At 37.0% G+C, this 15,013-nt stretch overlaps 1 protein-coding gene and 1 long non-coding RNA gene across 2 annotated transcripts; both read right to left on the reverse strand.

Moving 5' to 3' along the window:
• On the reverse strand, positions 4,800-5,354 carry LOC104724714. Its single transcript, XR_757754.1, has 2 exons — positions 5,197-5,354; positions 4,800-5,099 (listed from the first exon to the last, which is right to left on the reverse strand). It is a non-coding gene; the product is annotated as an uncharacterized LOC104724714 (long non-coding RNA).
• On the reverse strand, positions 5,970-9,347 carry LOC104724715 (ubiquitin-like modifier-activating enzyme atg7). The gene is made up of 11 exons (XM_010443259.2): positions 9,104-9,347; positions 8,603-8,820; positions 8,270-8,516; positions 8,068-8,165; positions 7,688-7,983; positions 7,455-7,599; positions 7,028-7,375; positions 6,813-6,941; positions 6,605-6,720; positions 6,367-6,529; positions 5,970-6,269 (listed from the first exon to the last, which is right to left on the reverse strand). The coding sequence occupies exons 1-11, from the start codon at positions 9,240-9,242 to the stop codon at positions 6,093-6,095; spliced, it is 2,076 nt and encodes a 691-aa protein (XP_010441561.1). The 5' UTR covers positions 9,243-9,347; the 3' UTR covers positions 5,970-6,092.

The raw sequence follows: 15,013 nt of genomic DNA on the forward strand, positions 1-15,013 counted from the left end.
TATACTTGGTAGGTTTAACAGACTCGGTGGGTTCTACTCGACCATTGACTCGATCATGCACTCGATCGAGTGTTGAGTCGAGTGCACTGTCGAGTGCCTTCTCTGCTTGATCTTTTGCTTCACTCTGAGCTGAAACTTGTTGAATATCCTCCCCATCTTGATCTGCACTGTCCCCAGTGACATTCTCCTTAGTAACAAGGATAGCTTTGGCAGTGAACTCCCTTGGGTTTTGAATTGCTTTTCCAGATAGTTGATTAGGCTTTGGAGCTGAAATAGAAGCCATATTGCTCTCCATGAATTTAACCTTTAAGTTAAGGCTTTCAAACTTGATGTTCAGGTCATTATAAGTGGAATCTATCCTCTGGTTGATCTCAGCAAACTTCTTTGAGGTCTCCATCTGACCAGTGGCTTGGTTAAGCAACAACTGCTACATCAATGTTCTTAAGTCAGGTTCCTGGGCTTTGGTGGTCTGAAACCTTGGTGGGGGACACATTTGACCCTTGTAACCTTGGTTATGTTGTTTAGGCACATAATTGTGCTGCTGCTGTGCTTGTTTTGGTGGATACACTTGGTCTTGTGGATTGGCCACATTTGTACTCCTATAAGACAGTTTGTTGGGCTTGAACTGGTTGTAAACCTCCTTGGTTTTGCATATAGCACAGCTCAGCTACCTCATTCTCCCCATCTTGAATTGTTGTGTCCTCCTCAGCAAGAAAGTGAATGTTCTTCTGTTGACTAAGCAGAATCTTGTCTAACTTGTCATTAACAATCTTTAAGTCCTTCTTATACTTCTCATCTAGTGCAGAATCAACAAACCTTACTGTTCTATCATAGTCTTCATTGTAGTTGCCATCAGATTGAGCCAAATTCTTCACTAGCTCCCAGCCATCATCTACATGCTTGTTGAGGAAGTTTCCATTAGAAGCAGTGTCTAACAACATCCTTATCTTGGGCAGAACTCCTCTGTATAGTGTGCTGAGCAGTGACTCATTGCTGAACTCATGGTGTGGACAGTGAGTTTGATTGCCCTTAAACCTCTCCCAAGCTTCACAGAATGTCTCATTGTTCTTCTGTGCAAAGCCTGATATCTCATTCCTCAACCTTGTTGTTCTGGCATTGGAGAAGAATTTGGCTAAAAAGGCCTTTTTGCATCCATCCCATGTGGTTATGGCTCATGTTGGTAGTGTCTTCTCCCATAAGTGAGCCTTGTCACCCAATGAAAATGGGAACAATCTGAGCTTGAAGCTATCCTCACTCACACCATTGATCTTGGTGAGGCCACAAAGCCTATCAAATTCATCAAGGTGATCTAAAGGATCCTCCATTGGCAATCCATGTAATTTATTGGACTGTATCATAGTGATTAGCCCACTTTTAATTTCGAAATTGTTGTTGGCAACTGCAAGAGGTACTATGCCAGCTCTATGTGTGTGAGTATTTGGAGCATCTCCTGCTCCAATCTGTCTTGGCCTTTGCATTGGTGGATCCATCAGCAACTGTTGCTCCTGTTCTTGAAGGATCCTGGTTTTCTGCTGTCTCAAGTCCCTTGGTAGGGGATTGATGTGATCTATATACCTCTGCAAATTCTGATTCCCCTTTCATCTTGTCTGCATCAACTAACTCGACCGACTGCTCGGACTGACACACGATCGAGTGCTGACTCGAGCTGCATGGTCGATTGGCTGACTGACTGACTAGTACACGATCACTGTGTTGAAGGTCACTCGATCGAGTGTATGCTCGAGTGGTGCACCTGAAACTCAAAACAACCAACCAAAACTGTGACAGTGGTGAACAATTAGTAACATAACTTAATCTTGAATCGTTGTTAATCTCAAATGAAACAAACAAACACAATAATGGCAATGACGCCAATTGAAACACTTTAATTTTGTCTCAAGTTACTTATGAACTAAATGGATGATCAGAATGGGATGCAAGGTGTTTCAATACCCTTATGTAGTTGTATGCATAAAGGATGTCAATCCATAGAGTATGTGATGCATGCAATCAAGATGTAAACAAAGACTCAAGTCAAGCCAAATATGAAAATGGTTTTAGTACTAAAAATCCTAATGACAGAAATGTAATTGGAGAAAGTAAGCTAAATGAAACAGAAATGAAACAGAAAATAAATGAACAATCCAAAGGTGCTCGATCAAGCACTCGACCGTGTAACTGGTCGAGTGACTAGGTCGAGTGGGTTTCTACGAAGAACAGATGCAATCTAAACAAATTAAAACAGAACATAATGCAATGAAACAAGATAAAATGCGGTAAGAAACAATCAGATAACAAAGTAGGCTTCTAGAGATGGATTCATGGGCTAGTGTGTTCAGGTTGTGGCTATCTAAACTGGTCAACAAACCTCAATCAAACATGAGCTATCTATAGACAATGATCTTAATGACTCACTAATCCACTCTCATGATAGAAATGATCAAGTTACAGTAACATCCTAACTCAACTCTCATTGGTGAAACCATACTGAATAGGCATTAAAAACCAGACAATTATTTGTCAAAAACCACCTTGTGCAACCAATCTCTTGGGACAAGCATGATAATCTCCAATGTTGGCTTTATCTAACAACCTAGACATTGGTGTGATGCTAGGAAGCTTAAGATCTATTCTTACCCTCTCAGATATAAGAACAACCTAGAGCACACCCCACCTAGAAGAGATATTTAAACAATCAAGTTTGACCATTCCAGATTACCACAACCCTAAACTAGCCTAATCCATCTCCATAATCCTAACTCACTACTCAGACAAGCAAATCATGATAATGATGAACATAAACCCATAAAATGGTGAAACTAACATGATAAGATAGATGAGAGGATGAACAACAACTTAATATAAAGAAGCAAACTCAGATTCTCAATACCCAGAAAGTTATGAGACTTACAAAAGTATAGAATTCTGAGAAAAACAGTAAATAATAAATGCAAAACAGTAAATAAATGCTAAAAACCCTTAAGGGGTGAAAACTAAAGTTTCTCTGGCTGCTGATGTGATTTTTCCTAAACAAAAAGTGTTGTTGGCAGCCATGGGGTACAAAGAGTATATATAGTGAGGGAAGGAAGTCCTGATTTGGCTAGATGACAAAATAGTAAGTCGGCTCGATGTGCTCGACCACAGGCGGTCGAGTGGCTTGGTCGAGTGGTCTATCCCCTTGCTTCCAAACGATTGAGTTGCTGAATATCACACGGTCGAGTCTATGAGTCGCACACGGCCGAGTGCTTCAGATGCAAACGGTCGAGTGCTTCATGCTTTGCTTGTCATCCCCTTGATTCAACTCCCATATGCTTCAATGGCTGTACTCCTCTCATCCCAAATGCTATTTCCATGCCTTTTTAGCCTAATTCACCTGTTTACACAAGAAAGAATGCAAATGCAATGCAATTCCTATCATAATGCATAAACAGTCCTTACACTACATGAAAGTGACAAAACAAGTTATTAAAACATGTAAAAGATGTGAACAAACAGTGGTTTAATAAGGTAAAATATATACATATCACAAAGCAGATTTCAGACGAATTCTACTAGGTTAGTTGACTTCTTTTGTGGTCTTCCTTTGTTAATTTTTTGGTCAGTTTTGCTATTAAATTCATAAAACCTAGTTGACTTCAAAGGAAAGTTCAACAAGTTAACTTCGATTTCAGTCTACTATGGCTATTTTTGCAATGGACCAAACCATTGACTTTGTAGTAGACTTCTAGTTAAAGTGTAGACTTCATCTATCCATCAACTAAAAAAGTAGACTTTGTCGTTTTAGTTTTGCAATTGACCAAGTTTGACTTTCCCTAAGTAGACATCAAACGAAGTCTCCAGACACGTTGACTTCGTTTGCAGTCTACCGTGGTCATTTTTGGGGTTGACCAACATTTAAATTTAGTTAATTAGAAGACTTCTTTTGCAGTCAACTAATTTATTTTAAATCAATAATATTCTGGTCAATGTTTTAATATTTTGGTCAACCCCAAAAATAGCCAATATAGAAGTCTACTCTTTTATTATGGTAATAAGACTTCGTCCGGCAGTCGTAACTAAAAAGTCAAAAATTTGGTCAATTGCAAAAATACACTTTAGTAGACTGCAACTGAAGTATCCGACGAGAAGAATATAATGCAGTATAAACCATATTTTTTTTGTTTTTAAATGAAATTAGGGAGACTGAAATTTCTGTCTATGGACTTGAAACTCGATAAATTTTAAATTGCAAAACTGACTACATAATAGACTTTACATGATATTATGACGGTTGGACTAACAAATGAAGTCTAATTTCGACAAAAAATCAAAGAAAATCGTGAAATCTACCGGAAAATAACCTTATCGGTGGTTGTTTCGCAATGTCAAACACCGAAGACGTCGTCGTTAGTTAGCACGGAAGAAACCCAGCACCAATTTAATCAATCACGACATATAACAAGATGAACACACTTGCAAAAAAATTTGGATTAAAATGGAGAGGAGAAGGAAGAAAATGAAGTTCTCATAGCATTGAGTGTTATTTAAGTTCACAAATTCGGGTTGTTGAAGCATTAAGAGCTTCAAATTTGGTTGTTCATGGTTGTTGGAAAATTGAAGGCGGTGGCACAGCCGTAAATAAAAGAAAAATATGAGGATATGGATGTAATAAACATTTTCGCAAGAAATTCAAATAAATCAGAAATAATGACATTTTTTTGTAAATACAATAAACACATAAATATTTAATTAGAAGAAAGTGACAAATGTTGGAGAAAGAAAAAGAGAAGTTAGTCTTACAAATGACTCAAGTTAGGGTCTAGTTTTGCAAGCTTTTTTTTTTTTCCATTGTAGTTAAAAAAATGATTATTAAGTGATTCATATAAAAGTCATCTTGTGAAATGTGAATTACTCTATGGACATTTGGGTTATAAATCTGACTTTTACATATCTACTACAGCTACATCTTCATCATCAGTATCATCGTTTTCCCAGTCGAGGTTAAATGAATTAGCAGCTTTCTTAAGCTCGGTTAAACCGGTGAGATCTTCCAGGTATGTAGGATGGTTAATAGCTTCAAGTAAGAAACTGTTTCCTCTCTCTCGATACTCCGATATCACCTGAATATAATAAAAGTTAAAAAACCGTTATGGTCGAGCTTCGCGAGAGCTTACGGTTCTGTTCTGTTAGAAGAGTTTTCATGTGGAAAAAACTTACGGTTTCAGAGCAAGCGGTACAGCTGTCGGAAGCTTGGCCAAGCAGCGTGATCTGTGAGAACTGAGAAAGTGAGCCTCGAATCTGATGAGGTAATACCCCGAGAGGCGAATCATCATTGTTTCCTCCATTACTCGAGCTCGAATTGTCGCCTTTTGCATTGATACTNTGTCTATGGACTTGAAACTCGATAAATTTTAAATTGCAAAACTGACTACATAATAGACTTTACATGATATTATGACGGTTGGACTAACAAATGAAGTCTAATTTCGACAAAAAATCAAAGAAAATCGTGAAATCTACCGGAAAATAACCTTATCGGTGGTTGTTTCGCAATGTCAAACACCGAAGACGTCGTCGTTAGTTAGCACGGAAGAAACCCAGCACCAATTTAATCAATCACGACATATAACAAGATGAACACACTTGCAAAAAAATTTGGATTAAAATGGAGAGGAGAAGGAAGAAAATGAAGTTCTCATAGCATTGAGTGTTATTTAAGTTCACAAATTCGGGTTGTTGAAGCATTAAGAGCTTCAAATTTGGTTGTTCATGGTTGTTGGAAAATTGAAGGCGGTGGCACAGCCGTAAATAAAAGAAAAATATGAGGATATGGATGTAATAAACATTTTCGCAAGAAATTCAAATAAATCAGAAATAATGACATTTTTTTGTAAATACAATAAACACATAAATATTTAATTAGAAGAAAGTGACAAATGTTGGAGAAAGAAAAAGAGAAGTTAGTCTTACAAATGACTCAAGTTAGGGTCTAGTTTTGCAAGCTTTTTTTTTTTTCCATTGTAGTTAAAAAAATGATTATTAAGTGATTCATATAAAAGTCATCTTGTGAAATGTGAATTACTCTATGGACATTTGGGTTATAAATCTGACTTTTACATATCTACTACAGCTACATCTTCATCATCAGTATCATCGTTTTCCCAGTCGAGGTTAAATGAATTAGCAGCTTTCTTAAGCTCGGTTAAACCGGTGAGATCTTCCAGGTATGTAGGATGGTTAATAGCTTCAAGTAAGAAACTGTTTCCTCTCTCTCGATACTCCGATATCACCTGAATATAATAAAAGTTAAAAAACCGTTATGGTCGAGCTTCGCGAGAGCTTACGGTTCTGTTCTGTTAGAAGAGTTTTCATGTGGAAAAAACTTACGGTTTCAGAGCAAGCGGTACAGCTGTCGGAAGCTTGGCCAAGCAGCGTGATCTGTGAGAACTGAGAAAGTGAGCCTCGAATCTGATGAGGTAATACCCCGAGAGGCGAATCATCATTGTTTCCTCCATTACTCGAGCTCGAATTGTCGCCTTTTGCATTGATACTGTAATAAAACATATGTAAGACGATAAGCCTGAGGATTGAATTCTCAATGTATTCGATTTTACGAAAGACTTACCCAAGTGGGTGTTGTAGGACTCCGCCTAAGAGTTCAACGGCAAGGGCTCCTGCAATCGGAGCTACACCTGGGCGTGTAACAGTGCATTGCTGGTCTAGAGTTCGATCAGTCATTGACTGCAAAATACAAGAAAAGAGCGGGGTCAGGACGAATCAGAACTGAACCAGAGGTATCACAAAACAAAACCAAAGAAGCCAAGGGAGTTTACATCCTGAGGTGCAACCACATCGTTGCAAAAGTAACATCCAAGTCTCTGTTCATCAGATAAGGAGGTCGGGCCAGCGCCATGGCGCATTACCATGAAGCTGTCGAAACCTAAAGCTGCATTTATAGCAATCTGAAATTCAAATCAATCAGATTGTTGTTAATACTTATTCTTAACCAGCAAGATAGATAGAAAGAAAGAGAACAGAGTTGAGTTACCTTAATCGCATTAGCACAAAGAAGAGAAGGTAACCACCGGCTTTCTCTTGTATCGGTTAACAAGAACACGGCATCACGAGATTCAATCAAATCGCTAAGACGTTTACAATCTGCTAGAACAGAATCCTCTTCTTGGCTAGAAATCGGATGTCCAGGCATCGGTATAGCCATAACAACTCCACTAGGTTCCATTGCTGGAAATACCTGTTTAAGGCGTTTAACAGCAGCAACAGCTTTAAACTCGCCACCGCCTATAGAATCTTCAAACGTGTAGAGGGATTGTCTGACTGGATTAGACATAGCTACTTTGCCATAGTCAACAAAGGTGATCTTGCGGATTCCCCAACGCTAAAAGAAAGAGAAAGAACAACTAAGAAGATTTTAGTTTGTAAAAATTGTTTGATTTTGAATTCTCTTCAATACATACCATAAGAAGACGAGCAACTTCGCAGCCCAATGTACCAGCTCCAAGAAGAAGGCATTTGACAGAGGACAAAACGTCTATGTTAAGAGAGGGTACTGCTCTCCATTTCATTAACTTTAAGTTTAAATCAACAGCAGAAGCCGCCAACCTGCGAAAGGATGAGGATCCGTTTTTTTAATAAGATTATACCTATTTTATTTGATGAAATCATTGACACAAAGCAAAAACAATTGTACTTTATTGGATCCATGGAATCAGCAAGGTCAATGGATTGAAGTACTCGTTTCCCTTTTTTGTTAAGCTCCCATCCCACTGAGTTAGGTACAGTCTCAGCTGATTCTTTTGATGAAAGTGTAACTAAGCCTTGACCAACAAGGGAAAGGTTCAAGTCAGGGAAACCGCGACTCTCTCTGTAGCACAAGAACCGAACTGTCTCGAGGTTCCATCTTGAGCGAATAAGTGCTAAGTAATTTAGGAGTGGCCAACCAGGATTTTTAGGACGGTGACATGGATCATAGAAACCGAAAAGCAACTGCAGAAGAAAGATAGATAAAAGATGAATTTTCTTTCTTGGTTTTTTTAACGTATACTAAAAGAGTCAGTTGTTACACATTACCTTTTGATGATGATCACCTTGGCACGCTTCGCAGTCTTTAAGATGTCTGATACTAGCTTTTGAATCAGAAGAAACCGAAACCAAAAAGAATGGAACATCTACAGCAGCAAAGACACACGGATACATAACAGATCAGCTACTACTACTAATTGAACTTGAATAATAGTACATCATAAAGAGAGAAAGTAAGAATGTTGAGTACCGGTTGTTAAATGTGAGTTGCGCCAATCCTTACAAGCAGCAGACACTGATTCCGCCTCTTCGGAACTAAAATACTCTGAAGCTGCCTTTATTTCTACCAAACTTGCAGGAGGATCAAGAACAAGCGCAGGGAACGCAACCCTATATTGGAAACTCCATGTCTTAAGGTCAGCAAAGGAGATAACGAGGAATCTTGATAACACAGCAGGGTCCTCAAGTGCTTTTCCTGATTGAATATCATCCCAAATCTATAAATTTCACCAACAAAATAAGATTAGACTTCACCACAAAAGAACTGATGAGAACCAAGTCAGAGATAAGTTTTTGAATTAACCTTGTTTGCTTCTGCTTTGAGCAGACTTTGTTCGTCAAGTTTATCGAAGCTTTCGAGGGTATTGGTGTTATACAAAATCCCAGGAACAGGACACTTATTCCTATTTCCATGGATGATTGTACTACTAGCAATCGATGATTGTTCATCTAAAGGCAATGACTCTGACGAAAGTCTCAAATAATTTGAGCCTTGTGGATGTGAACATGGTCCACAAAATCCTGAAATTATCAATTCCAATTCCAAACACAAAAAAAAAAGCACATTAATTCCAATCACATTACAATAACGAACTCTGAAATCTGGATTTTCTACTAACGAACGAACAAAACAGAGGAAATCGAAATCTGAATTTTATATTTTTAACGATAAACAAAACAAAAATAAACAGGGGATGTCAACTTTTTTGTTTTGTTCTGTAACCTAAACGGATCATGAGAACTTTGCCCAGAAACAAATAAATCAAAAGTTCTGTAAGAAAAATCGATGAATTGGGTATTTTACCGGTGATTGAAATAGGAGAATCGTCGATTCCGAGTTTATCGAGTTTCAAAGAGGAGAAGCTCTCCCAGAAACCTTCTTGGACTAAACTTTTCAATGCAACAAATTGAAGTATGGCTGGTGAAGTTTCTTTCTCAGACATGGCTGATCCTATCTCTATGAGATTGCAATTTTCGTATGTAAGACGAAGAAGAAGACGACGATGACGGAGAGAAGAGAAAAAGAAGAGTCGTGCAAGGAAATTGAAATATTTTCGTATATATACTACTAGAAAATAGACGTATACTAGAGGAGTCGAGTTTCCTTAGATTATTTTAAGATTCATTCAAAGATAATTAGGAAAAATACTGTATCTTAGATATATTAATTGTAAACTAAAGCTTATCAGGTTTTATGAATAATTATCTAAAACTAATTTTTTGTATTAAATTTTTATCAAAATGATCAAAAGAAACAACTTATAGTATTAATATTAATATATTATATAAACCTTGTGTTTTATTTAAACTAGGTAATATCCCGCGCAAATGCGCGGATTGTTATATAATAGAATATATTAATTAATTTAAATTTATTTGATAATCATAAAAAATACTTAAGAAATTAATTTAAATATCATTAACATTTTTTACACTTTTATTTATTCAAATCATACAATATCAAAATATATATAACTTATTTTAAAAAATCATACATACATTACACATATCTCTTAAATTTATTTATTTTTTTATTGTTCAACTTTGATAATAATTTTCATTAGTATTTTTGAGCATTTAAGGTAATAAAATATTATTTAATAATAAAAAAATACTATGTGATTTAAATATATATTTAAGTTTTTCATATAAACTAACACATAACCTAAACTATTTAATAATTAAAAGCTAAACTATTTTGAAAGTTAAAAAATACATATTCCCTATAAAATCATATGAAGTGCATCAAAGTTTTAAAATACAATTAAAAAATGTTTTTTTGTATATTTCCCTTAGTTTAAGATATATTGCTAGGTTTAGTTATAATTTTTAATCCTTGTAGTAAAAAGCTATATAAAAAAATAAAAAATCAATTTGTTTTTTATATAGAAAAATCTTTAAAGTACATATTTGAATTAAATTAAAAAATAGTGATTTTTATATCATTATATGTTGAATCACAAACTGAATATAATGATTATTATTCTAAAATAAATGTATTACAATTTTGTTGGATGTAAGTGAGAGGTTAAAAAATTGATTTGATAACTATATTACAAAAATTTCCTTCATGAGAACATTTCAAATTTTAAGAATAAAATAAATAAACATGAATTTGTAAGAACTAATCAAACATCTAAAGTAAAGAATTAAGATGTTTTCTTTAGCTTGATTCCCTTATTATGAGATGGTTATAACCAAAATATTATTATGGTCATCAAAATTTTATTATATTAGAATACATATGTATTTAAATCAAAATAATATAAGAAAACAAAGAGGAAAAGAAGATGTACATAAAACAAAGAAACAATAAAATTCAGAACAATGTAAACTATATAGTAAACAAAAAATATAATCAAACTCTTATTTGGGTTTTTAACCTATGCAAGAACATTATAAAATAACAAAGAAAATATTTAGGATTTGGAATATGGTGGAGGAGGATGTGAGAATGGTTATTTATAGGATAAAAAGTGATAGAAGTTACATTTCTAAAATAATTAAATTAGAAGAGTTACAATTATAATTAATAGTGTGTTTAAATGAAAATGAATGGAGGATAAAAAGTCAATTCACAATTTATATAATTTCAGTTACAATTTAGAATTAAAGAATGAATTTGAAATATGCATTAATGTATATAATTTAATGTGTTGTTTAATTAAAATATGCATATTAATACATTTTTAACATGTTTTATTATATTAAATTAAATTCATTGAAAACACTACTATGATATTATTATGGGAGTTACAAACAAATTTTTATGTTTGATTCAAAGTATAATATGTTACACATCAATTGTTTAAAAGGAATAAGAACATCTAATTTTCATATAAACTTGATTTTTTTTGTTAAACCAACATATATGAATTTAAATTTAACTATAGAAATTTAAAAAATAAATATGAATAGATTAGAAAGATAAGAAATATAAAAGTAATATTTTATTTTTATATAAATAAAATAAAAATTGAAAATAATGTTAAATATATAATACTTTCTAAATTAAAATTTAGAATCAAACTCTTACAACACATATGAGATATAACAAAATTTGATATTGGTGGGAGAGGAGAGAATGATTAGTTAATTATAAGATGATAATCCAAATTAGATAATGGAGATGAATCTTTAAAAATAAGAACAATGTAAAATATATATCATGTAGTCTCTAAAATTAAAATTTAACATTAAAATTGATTGGAAAAACATAAAAACTTTTTCTCTGCCTAATGAAATTTTCCAGCTCCGTAGCAAAGGCTGGCCAGTCTTCCATCTCATCGAGTATCTTGGGAATACTTGAATAGTCTGTTTCAAATCTCACTTTATCATAGCCTCTTAAGAGCAGCGTCTCCATCGCCCAAAGCAGTCTATCCAGCTCAGCTTGGAGGGGAGAAAGTTGTCGTGAAAGTCCTTTGATACCGTATACCGTTTGCAGGGCACCTTGCAGCTCAAAACACAGACCTGCTGTACCATCAGTATCCTTCCAAGAAGCGTCGAAGCGACACACTGGAGCATCGCCTTGTGTTTCCATCGCCACTGGTTTCTCCGTCTCATCCTCCTCTATCTCTGCTCGTCCCATTTCCTGAGCTAGCTTCCAGCTAACAGCTTCTGAGTATGCGGTGTCTCGAGTGTCCGACGGCAGTATGTCTTTGTTATTAAAGACCTTATCGTTTCTGGCCTTCCAGATGTACCAAAGTAACCATGGGAACACCTCCACCAGAGAAAGATCGATACCTTGGTCTGTTGCACCCCAGAAGAGGAAATCAAGATTTGAGTACAAAGATGAACACGGGAAAGACCCCGGAGCTGTCGGAATATGCGATAAAGCCCATACCTGGAGGGCTGGTGGGCATTCAAACAGTACATGATTTATCGACTCCTCATCAGCACCACATCTCGGGCATGTTCTATCCGTTCCACAATGGCGATCAGCTAACCGGCTACAAGAGGCGATGCAACCAGATATCGCCTGCCAAATGAAATGTTTAATCTTTCTCGGCGCCTTAAGCTTCCACACCTGACTCTTTAACTTTGTTAGACTTGGCTCCAGTACCTCCTGACACCCTATAGTCTCTTCTGTAGCAACTAGATACCCTGATTTCACCGTATACTGGCCTGACCTCGTATGTATCCAGACATAATCATCCAGCATAAATGTTCTACTTGGCTTTAAACCTAATATCAAGGGAATATCTTGAGGATCCATTAGATCGTGCAGTTTTCCATGTTTCCACTCCTTTGTCTCGAAATCAATAAGGTGATTTACGTAGAGATTTGGATCTTTAGGTCCACCTTTGTCTTTCGCCGGCCTAGCAGGTATTGTGGGGATCCAATTATCTACCCAAACTCGTGTGCTGAAACCTGACCTGACGTTTTTCTGGAGGCCTTTTTGAAGCAGAGGTTTTGCCGCCATAATACTATGCCACCCAAAATATGGGGAGTTTGCCTTCTTTACATCCATCGGGTTCGAATACCGGAAGTAGCGTCCTTTAAGGACTCAACATAGAAGTGAGTTCGGATATCTAAGTAGTCACCATAATTGTTTTGCTAATAGTGCCAGATTGAATTCTTTGAGGTCTCGAAAGCCTAGGCCTTCTTTATCCACCAGGACACAAATTTTGTCCCAAGCAATCCAATGAACGCCCTTACTATTAGACTTGGTACTCCACCAGAATTTATCAATGGCTCCCCTAACCTTACCGATGATATTCTGAGGCAACATGAAGCAGGACATAACATAAGACGGGATAGCTTGAGCTACCGATTTTATGAGAACCTCTTTACCGCCTTTCGATAAGAGCTTTGCCGACCATGCGTTAGTTCTTGAGTTCAGTCTATCGTGTACAAAGGAAAATACTTGTTGTTTAGATCCACAAATTGATTCTGGTAATCCTAGATACATTCCCATGCCTCCCTCTTTTGTGATACTAATGGCCTCTTTGAGCTCTGCTTTCGTGGCCGATGGGACTCTATTGCCAAAAAGAATGGCCGACTTCTCACGGTTTAGTTGTTGACCCGATGCCAAGCCATAGCTATTTATATTTTTCAAAAGTTCAGTACATTGCTGGATGTCCGCTTTGCAGAAGACAAGACAATCATCAGCAAATAGTAGGTGTGATACCGGGGGACTTCCTTGTGCAATTTTTAGGCCCGTAAGGTGACCTTCTTCTTCAGCCCCTTTAAGTTGGGCAATCAAAGCTTCAGTGCATATGATAAACAGGAAGGGAGAGAGGGGATCTCCCTACCGTAGTCCCCTAGACGGGACTATGTTTCCTTTTGCCTCTCCATTTAAAAGGACTTTGTAAGAGACAGTAGTGATACAGCTCATGATCCAGCCAATCCATATACTATCAAAGCCCAGCTTCCTCATCACCGCTTCTAGAAAGGACCACTCCACCCGGTCATAGGCCTTACTCATGTTCGTCTTAATAGCTACAAATTTTGTGCGACACGTAGGGTTTGTCCTCAAAGCATGGAAATTTTCTTGTGCCAGTAGGATATTATCTGTGATTAATCGCCTAGCCACAAAGGCCGATTGTGTCTCCGAAATAACCTTCGGGAGAGTTTTCCGCATCCGGTTGCTAAGTACCTTGGCTATGATTTTATAGCTCACATTGCAAAGGCTTATCGGCCTGAATTCCGTCATAGCTCTTGGTCTCTCATTCTTCGGGATCAGACAAAAATTGTTTTGGTTAAGCCGTGGGTCAAGAATCCTCGTTTCAAAGAACTCCCGTACCATAGAGATGATATCCTTCCCTACCACATGCCAGAACTTCTGGTAGAAAAGGCTTGTCATTCCGTCTGGGCCAGGGGTCTTGTGTGGGTTTATCCCAAATAATGCTTTCTTGATCTCGCCATCTGATGGCTCCCGAGTGAGCATCTGTTCGTTTCCGGGGAGATTTTTGCAGTAACATTCTGAAGGACCTCTTCGATACCACTTATATTCGAAGCGGAGAAGAGCATTTCAAAGAAGTTGACCGCCACTTTTTCAATATATGTGTCCGATTCCGCGAGGCCTCCTTCGCCATTCTCAATACTAATGATCCGGTTTCCGGCTCGTCTTTATTTAGTAGTCGCATGGAAATATTTGGTATTCTGATCACCCTCGGGCATCCACGTTGCCCGACTCTTTTGTCTCCAGTAAATCTCCTTGTCTCGGAACGCTGTGCAAAGTTACCATTTTAACTGCAGCTCCTCTTCTGTTGTAACCGAATCCAAACTTTGGGCTTAATCAATTTTAGTTTTGAGCTCGTCGATCTTTCTTTATGAATTTGACGGGTTGTTCTTCTTCCATCGAGACATAGCTTTACGGCATTCTGCAATCTTAGTATGTAAGTCTAGAGGGACCGAATGGTTCACCTCTTTCCAGCTATCCTCGATCAGCTTTCGGAACCCTTGTTTCCCGAGACACCTTTTATCGAACTTAAAACTTTTTTGGAATCGGTGATTCCTTGATTTTATTTTGGCCAATACTGGTCGATGATTTGAACCCCATAATTTTAGATACTCCACATCGGTGTGGGAAAAATGCTGTGCCAGTCTTCATTACCCACAGCTCTATCTAATCGACACTGGACTGTGCCCCTCCGTCTCCGTCCAGCCCATGAAAAGAAGTTGCCTTTAAAAGGAAACTCTATCATACCCCAATTCGCCAGCATGGTCCTGAAGGGAATGAACGTAGCCTCCGCTCTACGGTGCCCTCCAC

This window comes from Camelina sativa, chromosome 11 (genome assembly GCF_000633955.1).
Source record: "Camelina sativa cultivar DH55 chromosome 11, Cs, whole genome shotgun sequence".
NCBI lineage: Eukaryota > Viridiplantae > Streptophyta > Magnoliopsida > Brassicales > Brassicaceae > Camelina > Camelina sativa.